This window comes from Solanum tuberosum, unplaced genomic scaffold, assembly GCF_000226075.1.
Source record: "Solanum tuberosum cultivar DM 1-3 516 R44 unplaced genomic scaffold, SolTub_3.0 scf00392, whole genome shotgun sequence".
Lineage (NCBI taxonomy): Eukaryota > Viridiplantae > Streptophyta > Magnoliopsida > Solanales > Solanaceae > Solanum > Solanum tuberosum.
This window is the reverse complement of record NW_006239342.1, coordinates 193,312-203,903: the sequence shown is the minus strand read 5'-3', so window position 1 is coordinate 203,903 and position 10,592 is coordinate 193,312. Positions and strand designations below refer to the sequence as shown.

General features: G+C 28.5%; 2 protein-coding genes across 2 annotated transcripts; one reads left to right on the top strand and one right to left on the bottom strand.

Annotated features, from left to right (window-relative positions):
- Positions 1 to 2,603: 2,603 nt before the first annotated feature.
- Positions 2,604 to 3,790, top strand: LOC102594631 (probable CCR4-associated factor 1 homolog 11). Its single transcript, XM_006362798.2, has one exon. It carries the CDS (start codon positions 2,801 to 2,803, stop codon positions 3,656 to 3,658), a length of 858 nt encoding a protein of 285 aa, XP_006362860.1. The 5' UTR covers positions 2,604 to 2,800; the 3' UTR covers positions 3,659 to 3,790.
- A 5,132-nt stretch (positions 3,791 to 8,922) lies between these two features.
- Positions 8,923 to 9,342, bottom strand: LOC107057995 (transcription repressor OFP6). The gene has a single exon (XM_015303198.1). The coding sequence runs from the start codon at positions 9,340 to 9,342 to the stop codon at positions 8,923 to 8,925; it is 420 nt and encodes a 139-aa protein (XP_015158684.1).
- Between the last annotated feature and the right edge of the window lie 1,250 nt (positions 9,343 to 10,592).

Genomic DNA, 10,592 nt, shown 5'->3' with positions numbered 1-10,592 from the left:
TTTCACTTGGTGTCATTCATTTTGTGACTCGACTATTCAAATTTGCACTAGAAAACTATATTGAATATTTATTTTAATGAATAAACTAAAAGTAAATGGAAAACAAACTGATAATTAAAAAAATAAATTAAGAGTTTTACTTGGTCTCCATTAGTACACAGAATTGACCAGAAGTCGACTTAAAGTCAACTAATCTAAGTTGAGTCAAATTAAATGAGAAGGATAATATAGTAAATTTCTATTTTCTCTATCACAATTTATCTGACATCGTTAGAATTTCAAAAGTCAAAAAATCTAATTTTTACTTCGAATTTAAGCATGAAATCTTTAAGTTTTTTTTAAACAAAATTTACATATTTAAAAATTATATAAAAATTAGTATATAAGTTACAATAATTAATAAGATAAAAAATTTAAAACATATATAAAAATTTATAATAAAAATTAATTTATTTAAATCTCAAAATTCAGAAAAATGATACTTAAATTGAGACGGAGGAGTACTAATTTATCTCCATAATTAGAGAAGTCAAAGACCATAAAGAAAGAATGTGCATTCAACAAATACCAACTTGTTGACTGAGCCAAGTTGCTGACTTTTCTTTCTTCTTCACTTAATTATTTTAGTTTTTAGTCACGTTTCTAATAACATTAATGAATTATTAAACTTCAAAGGGGTCATATTTTTTTATTAATATATTATAAATATCATATTAAGAAATCTATTTCCACGTGTGGTAAAAAAGGAAAACTTAGAGGAAACCTTTTTAATATATTAATTTCTTAGACGACATACCTTGGTATAATTTTTAAAATTTGTTATCGTAATGTATCGATAATTTTATGCGAATTTCAATTAATTTAAATAGATATTTGTAATCCTCTATCAATATAATTATCAAATAATTCTATTTATTAAAGCTCCGCCCTTTTAGTCCCTATTTACATATTCTTTGTTTTTTATTTTCCCATTTGTTCTATATATCTATGGTTATACAGAAATTTAAAAAAAAAACACAAAGATATAACATAAATAGATAATTATTTTCCCCCATAAAGATCCTAATATATTTTAAGTTATTAAGTACTTGCATTGTAAATTTTAGTACGTAATTGTTATTTTCTTCTTTTGATGTTTTTTCCTTATTTAGATGTACTCTTCTTTTAGAGAATTTTTCAACTAATAGAAGAATATATTATATCGAAAAATAACATGAAAAACATATATTAATTTGACTAGAAGCTCAATATGTAATAACCAATAATATGACATTACGTTGTTCATACCTAACATATACGTTGCTTGTTCTTAATGCATGCATGTACCAACATGGGTTGTGGTGTACTGGTGGGAGTGTTTCACCATTAACCAGAGGTCTCGGATTCAAGCCCTGAATATGAAGGGAGTGCCACCCCCGAATGGGTCATGCAGTGCGCAATCCGAATTTAGCCAAAGCTCGGGTGAGAAACCAAAAAAAAGATGCATGCATGTAAAATGGTAGTATCAATATACATTGACTAGAGGTGTGAAAAAATGTTGTGTTACAAAATGTGCACCTCGTGACACCATGTGGGTCCGCCTCCATTACAAATATGTAATTTTTCACGTGTAATGTTTAAAATCACAAAATTAAATAACGCTTTAATATATTTAATAAATATTTAATTTAATATCATAAGATTCAAAAGGGCTTATTTACTACTTTTTCATACTATTTTATGTGACATCCTTTCCTTTTTAATCTTTTCTGCAAAGAATGAAACTTATTATAATTAAAAATAATTTAACATTAAAATTACTCTTTTACCCTTAATGAAATGAATCACAATCATACAAATATCTAAAAATTACATTTTATACCAAGTAAAACGATACTACATAATTAGATGATGTAAGTAGTATCTTTAATTAAACTTCAACTTTACATACATTTAGTATCATATCACATGTTCAAACTATCACATACAACAAAAAGACACAAACAAGAGTACCCAAGTTACCAACAAAGATTATAACGATAAATATTCTTTCATTCTTCTATTTTTAATCAAAAATCTCAAATTTGATTCCTTCTCAAATCGAATCTAAATTTAGTAGTACCAAGTTGTACACCCTGATGTCAACTCTGTACCATACTTGAACAGAATCTGCTCACTTCCAGTAACAATACAAATATCACACGCAACAAACATTGAAAAAAACTTGCTAATAAAAAAAATCAATGGTACGGAACAGTATGTATTCTTTTATTTATAATCAAAAGTCTCGGATTCACATCCTCATGAATACGTAATTATCTTTGTTAGAAAACGCTTTACTCTCAAATGAGAAAATTTTCAATGCGAATTTTGATTTAATCAAATTTTAATGTGAATATCGAATATTTAGTGGAAAACCGAAAAAAAAATAAAAATACCGACTTCTTGATTTAAATAAACAGTCTAGACGCGTTGAACTTGGACAAAAAAAAAAAACAAGAATCCTTCTTTAATTCTTTTTCCTTTAGCTAAAACAATTCTTTTTTTAGAAAAAAAAAACAAAACTGAATTAAAAACTTTACTTTGGCCGATTTAATGAATCTTTTTTGTTAACTTTTTCTTTATTTATTCTGTTTTCTGTTCTTTTTCTCATACTTCTTTTTTTGCTATAAAACAACCAGTTCCCTTCAACATTAGGCAAAAGCAAATCAAAAGCAAAGTTTTTTTTTTTTTTGGATTCAGATCTGGAATTCACTGCAAACCCATTATTTATTCAAGTTTTTACGACGACCCATCTGAAAATCTTGCTGAATTTTGAGTCATGGCTGTTGAAATTGTTGATTCGGATGAAAACCCGATTAAGATCCGGGAAGTTTGGTCGGATAATCTGGAATCGGAGTTTGAGCTTATACGAACAGCAATTGATCAGTACCCATTCATCTCAATGGATACTGAGTTTCCGGGAGTAATTTATAAGCCGGAGGTTATTTCTTCCCGGCAAAATCGCCGGCGTTATGTGCCGCTGTTACCATCGGAGCATTACAAGATGTTGAAATCAAACGTCGACGTTTTGAACATCATTCAGGTAGGACTTACATTGTCTGACTCCGATGGGAACTTACCGGATCTGGGTACCGCCGGTGTTAATCGATACATCTGGCAGTTCAACTTCTCCGATTTCGACGTGGCGCGTGATCGACACGCTCCGGACTCAATCGAGCTACTCCGGCGTCACGGCATCGATTTCGAGAAGAACAAGGTGATCGGAATCGATTCTTGTCGTTTCGCCGAGCTGATGATGTCGTCTGGGCTTGTATGCAACGAAACCGTAAGCTGGGTTACGTTCCACAGCGCTTACGATTTCGCATACCTCGTAAAAATCCTCACCCGCCGGGAACTTCCCGGCGAGTTAGAGGATTTTCTGGAAGTTTTCAAGGTGTTTTTCGGTAATAATGTTTATGATGTGAAGCATTTGATGAGGTTTTGTGAGAAACTCTATGGCGGTTTAGACCGGATTGCGAAGGTGTTAGAGGTGAACCGGGCGGTCGGGAAGTGTCATCAGGCCGGTTCAGATAGTTTGTTGACGTGGCACGCTTTTCAAAAAATGAGGGACGTGTACTTTGTAAATGACGGACCGGAGAAATACGCCGGCGTTTTGTTTGGATTAGAAGTGTATTAATTAGGAATTAGTAAATTTTTTAATGTTAGTTAAATAAAATTTGTTTAATTAATTCTTCTTGGTGGTAAATTACTGAATTGTGATATCTAATATTGATAATCGTAAGATTTAAAGGTATATATACTTGTCCTTCGAGATGACTCAGTGGTTATTCACATGGATGACCCGGGATTGACCTCCCATCAATGTCTTCTGGGTCGAGTTTATTGCATAGGGCTTGCCTAGTGCTGTTTACATTCTTGTGTGGTTTGACAGAGATTGTAGCGGTTGCGGGTTATCCTGGGTTCCAAAAAAAAAGTATATATACTTAATAATGACACCAAGTGGTTATATTGAATTAATGCAAACTTACCTTGGTTAAGAAATTTGTTTTAAGTCAAAAATATGATTTAATTAACTAAGGTTACATAATAGTTTTTTTTTTGTTTTCCACTCGAGGTTGGAGTTTGACTAAATTCAAATTTACGCCAGAAAGAAAGTCACATATCCAGGGTAAAGCTGATACGAATTTAAATTCACATCGGAAAGTTTTAAAGCATTTCACGTTTGTTATTGCCTATAGATAATATACTACTAGCCACCAATATTGTTGGCCGACGTTTGAAAATGCGAACACATATGGTGACTTTGCTAACACAATGTATATATTTAGTACTAGACTAATAAAGGACGTATAGAATTATTATCATTTTTCGTTTCAAATGATATGTCGTGATCTTTTGAAATAGTTATTTTAAATTATTTTTTATCCTTTGTAGTTAATAGTAATTATTTATGAAGACTATAAATACTTCAATAGAGTCAATACTTGTAAAGAGAGATTATCATATCTTCTTCTTTTTCTATAATTGTAATGTAATGTCCATGTCAGTTTACACACACCTCGATTAATTTCAGGAGATACATATTACCTTCCGTCAACAACAAATTTCATATAACTCTGTCAATCAAAGCTAGAACAAATTGGAAGAAATCACTTAATATATTTGTTCGTTGAAATTTGAAACTATTTCCAAAGACATAAATAAAATAAAGTAAAAAAAATCTTAATTCATATTTATTTAAGAAGCATATAAGAGAGAAGCACGATAAATAATTTAAAACTAAGCGAGTAATTATCAGTCAACTCCAAGTAGAACAGGTCAAGGAACTAAAAATTATTGTTAACAAAGTAATGGTTTGGGAGACTTCAACTTTCTTTGAGTAGTTGAGAATGGTGCAAGTAGTTGGTGGCTTGATTTGTCTTTCCTTTTCACACCGCACAATAAGTTTCCGAGTTTAAGTTATATATATTGTTAATTTAAATATTTTAAGTAATTAGATCAAATTTCACTATCGTGGTATTTAATATTTTATCTTATTTTAAAATAATTTTTTACTTTTAAAAAAAACATATTATATAAATTATCTTTTAATAATATGATAGTATAAGAAATTGAAATTAAATTTATAATAAAATCATGAGATAATCTAGTCGTATAGAAGGTGTGCTTATATATCAGATAAATAATTATATTTATTAATATGATTTGGCATAAACATTAATTGAAACGTAGATATGTAGTTAAAATTCCATGATACTCACATGAACAAATTGGATTGATAATGACATGCACTATAGTCTATAGCGACGAGGTGTGACATCTCTATTGGAGCCAATGCATAAGGTAAAATATACTGCTTCGTTTCAATTTATTTGTGTTAATTATCATTTGGCTTTAAGGATAAATTTTAGAAAACATTTTAAATTATTAACTATTTGTGACGTATATTATATTATTTCATCGTAGTTTATAAATATATAAACTCTATGTTTGGATTCATAGAGAACATTAATTAGTTTGATCCTCATATTTCGAATTATGTCAAATAAATTGAAACGAAAAGAGCATTTTATTGAAGTATCGAGATACTCGTTTTTGGACTTTGGAATATTATTATTAGAGATAAGGTTAACAAGGAAGCACGGGGATTCCCACGTTATTACATTGGAGTTTAGAATATTTCATTTTGATAAATGAGGCATCATCAAAATATTTCCCCTTCAAACATAATATTATTTTATTTGAAATTTGATTGATTTGAATTTATATCGAAAGATCACTTTGAAGGTAAACTATTTTCTATTTGTTGTAGAATGTTATTTGGTCGGGACCACTAATAAAAAAATGTTAAATAGACTAGTAATTAACATTTCACTTAAACTCTAATCGATTTTCTAAGAATATATTATTATAGGTGTAGAAAGATCAGATTATTTTTCTATCTTTTCTTGTGGGAAATAAACAATAACTAAGGTTAGGTGGAAACTAAGGAATTTATCCATTTTGTGAGAATTTCTATCGAATCATAATTGATGAAAAGAGATTTGCTTTCGCAATGAAAAACCTGTAAATTTCCTAATTTAGTATTTACAAATAAAATACTATACTACGAACAAAATTGCACTTTTAATCAGAGATCTCGGATAGATACTCAGTTAAAGATTGTGGTGAGTTTGTAAGTATCGATTAATAAGCCCTATAAATATATAGAGCCACATTTAATATGAAGCATTTGTCCCTTAGGAAATGGGCTTTTCAGCTTCTAGGAGTATGAGATTTGGGCTTGAGAGGCTCCATAGGAAAAGCCCAAAATTTTGTGGTCATGGAGAAGCCCAGTATTGCACATCGGTCTACGAAAAGAAAGATAGAAATAACGTTTACTGGTCATTATGAGAGCTATTGCGAAGGAGACCTTCAGACCTAAATTCTCAATCATGTAGAGCCAGTCGTAATCGCGATACTACAATTTAGGCCACATTTTGCAAAATTGAACCGAGGTTGTTTGGCTAAATTTATAACTAGCATTATAAATAGATTTTCCATTTTACTTGAAAAAAATACCTTCACGTTGTTAATTATTACTCACTCTGTTTCAGTTTAATTGGCATTTTTTACTTAAAGTTGATTTTTCTTATTTACTTGTTTATTTTAGCGATTTAGAGAGATTCGTTAGTTTCTTTCAATATTACCCTTATAATTTAATAGCACTATATAAAGTATTAGCATTTAAAATTTGTATCCAAAGCATGGTATTAATAAGGATAATTAGTTAAACAAATCCCTAATAAATACTTTCTTAAAATTTGTGTCGAGTAAAACAAAACAAAAGATAGTATAAATTTTTTTATAATATGCATTCAAGAAGAGCTCTTGATGTTTTGATTTTGTTCGATAAGATAACAAGTTCCTTAAAAAAAAGAAAAATATTTTTTTCTAATAAGAGTACGTAAACAAGTTCTATAAATGTCATTTCAAATTCATTATCTACTCATCAATCCACACCCTTGATCATCCTACCCCACCATACTCGAACGACGAACCTCACTCGTACCTACACTATATATAAATATTCTAAAAGTAATATTTTACTTATTTACTTTCTAATTTTTTTAAAAAAATAAATTTTCCTAACAAACACACCCTTTTATGGATAAAAAGGAATTAAACCCTATGTCCCACAATTTTTCATGGTTAATGTAAGTGACAATTAAGAAGGAATATGATGCATATGAAAATGAAACATAACAGCAAAATAAGTGAAGAAATAAATTATGAAACTTAGACACACAACTACTACTTATTAATTAAAAAAATTAGGACCACAGTCTTCACAACAAATGTACACCATATATATATAAAAGATAAATTCTTTTTAAATTTAAACAAAAGATGATTGGTATATCGGAGATTCGGAGTGTATAAAAATCGAATCGATCAATTAATCAAATCAAAATTATTGAGTTATTAAGTTAATGTTTTTATGATTTTATAAAAAAATATTATTGAGTTATAAGTTTGATATTAAATTTTTGATATTGGGTTATTGGTAAACTGAAACTCATTAAGACAATAGTAATATATTGTTTTAATATCAATACATTATTAGTTACTACATTTGTCATTTAGCCTTCAATTCACATTATTCCCCCGTCCACTTTTAATTGTCACAGTTTCCTTTTTTATAGTCAAACTATAAGAACTTTGACTAACATTTTACTATGTATTTTTTGCATCATATCGATATGTAAAAAATTGTAATTTATAGTACTTTTTGTATAGTTTTTGAATGTCGAAATTTTTTATTTAAAATATTGAATTGATATAATCTAATTTAACTTTGAAAATTAGTCAAATTAACTTTCGAAAAACACAACATGACAAATAAAAGTGGACGAAGGGAGTATTGTTCTAGTTCTTTTATTTGTATTGCACTTGAATAATTCTTTTCATGTTAGTTACTATTGTTTATATTTTATGAGCATTCCATAAAGTTATATTATTGTCTTGTCGCGCCAAATTATTAGAGAAGTCATATAATTATTTTATGCGTATTTTCTTATTGGTTAAACCAAATACCAAATCGTTAAGGGCCAAAAACTAGTAAAAACATCTTATTAATTTGGTTATTGATATAACGTATTTAAAATCAAAAATCGAACCAATAATACATAAAATCGAACCGATCGATAATATATTATTTATTTACCTCAAAATATTAGGAAAATTAGATATATACTCTGTTTGATACAATTTTATTTGGTTTTTCAATATAGCTTCTCCTTTTTTTAGAGAAAAGAAAACATATAAAAGTTCATCACAATTAAAGATTTATCAAACCAAAAAAAAAAAGAAAAAAAGATATAGTTTATAAGTTACTCATATTTTTAATATTAAGGTCATAAATTTTAAAGTATAATAATTATTCAATACTATATTTTCGGAAATTCATACATAATTATGACATTTTTAAAGAATTCGACTAATATAATGGGTAAATTTTAGGAATTACATAGTTTTAATATGAAATTACAATTTATCCCTCTTTAATTTGTAATTACATTAATCCCTTAAAAAGTAACACAAATCGGATACATAATATGTAGCTCGGATACATTAAAGAGTATCTCGGATACATTATAACATAAACCAGATACATAATATATAGCTCGGATACACAATATGTAGTTCGAATACATTAAAAACTAGCTCAAATATATTAATATGTAGTTCAAATACATTAAATAAATAAGGGATTTTAGAAATAGAAAGGGTATTGGAAATAAGAGAAATATAAGACATATATTTCAGTAATTTTTCCATATATATTACTCATAAGTCATATTAAATTCTCCGATCCCAACATGTTACTATCTAACAATTTTGAAGAATTCGAGCAATTGAACGAGAATTCACCCCAAAAAAAAGGAAAAAAAAAGTTAATTAGGATCCTCTTTGGAAACAATTTTTCCCATTATTCCAGATCTCCATGAAAGCTTGAACAATAATATCATGATGAGAAGGCGAATTCAGCTGTAAAAAACAATTCAAAAGCTCATTCAAATCATCGTACGAGTAAATCTCCTTCTCCGTTATCATCTGCAACATCGATTGCCGGAAATCCCCAAACGGATCATCGGAATCCTTTACTACGGCCACACTTCCGACGATCTTCGCCGGCAAAATCGTCGGAGATGGTGAATCTGAATTAGCGGTTGAAGATGAGTGATAATTGGGCTCGGGTTTGGGCCTGGGCTTGGGTTTGGGCTGAATAATTTCTGATAATTTGGGCTTGCTGCAACCACAGCCTGCTGTTCCATTGGAAGTAATGCAATTCCATTTTTTTTTGTTTTTTGAAGACATTTTTTAACACATTTTGAAGAAGAAGAAAAATAAGGTGTTATATAGAAGGAAATAAATGAGTTAACTTGTGATATAATGTTTCAATTTTTATTTGGTCGAATTAATTAATATTATAAATATTTAGAAAACATTCATGGTCAAAGAAAATATTGTTTTGACTGTTTAATAATAATTGACCAAAAAGATGGAGATAAGATTTGCGTATATTTTGGAAAATTTTACACAAAACACATAGTGCTAAGAATTAATTACATCTAATATCTGGTCTTTTCCAAATTTTACACAAAATACAATTTATACAACCCAAAACGTCCTCGTTTCGGATACTTCATTCAACACATCGGTACATAGCGTACGTCCCTATACATCGCATAAAGTGATGTATATGACCGATACATCGTGTAAAGTGATGTATCCGAAAATAGGAGAGAGTGGAAATTTTTGTAATTTTTTCAAATGGGAGGAAAGTTTAAAGAATATTGTAAAATAAATTGTGTATTTAGGTAAAAAAAAATTTATATTTTATCCTTTTTATATCTAATTACACTACGTATGTTATTATTATTGATGTTCAATTTTGGTTTTCTTTGAACAGAGAATTTTTCAAAAACTGTCTTTCTAGTGTAAGATAAGAATAAGACTACATAATATTGTACCCTTATAAGATTTTGTATATTGGTCATTTGCATTTATTTATTTGATCCATATGGGAGGATAAAGGGGGATCATATTGAGGATTTTTTTTGCATTTTTTTTTTCTGGTCTCTTTCTTTTACGTTTTGTCTAAGGATATGGATGAAGAGTGGGATTTGATGATGTGAAAAAATAACTTTAAAGTATAAAATTTTGTTTGAATTTTCAAGAATTTTAATATTACCTGCTATTTATTTAGTTATCATATTATTTGTTGTTATTATTATTCTCTTTTTAATTGATTCTATATAATATACATGACATTTATATATTTTATTTTGGATAGATTCTCAACTTTAAAAAGAAGATTTGGACAAAATATATTTACTAAATAATTTTATTATAATTAAATTAAATCTTCATACTATAAATTATAATCCCAACATACAAATCAAACAAATTAAAACCGTGTGTAGAACTTGAAATATTTTTAATAAATTTGTGTCAATTTATTTTATTAGATTATCCAATTAATTTGCCGTAGATAACAAGTAAGAGAGACGTGCATAATAATTGTGTAGAGCTAGGTAGTTGACTCTTTAAAGGTAAGATGGAAA

Bases quoted from the DNA above. Each gene is read 5' to 3' on its own strand.
- LOC102594631 (XM_006362798.2), top strand. From the start codon at position 2,801: ATGGCTGTTGAAATTGTTGATTCGGATGAAAACCCGATTAAGATCCGG.
- LOC107057995 (XM_015303198.1), bottom strand. From the start codon at position 9,342: ATGTCTTCAAAAAACAAAAAAAAATGGAATTGCATTACTTCCAATGGA.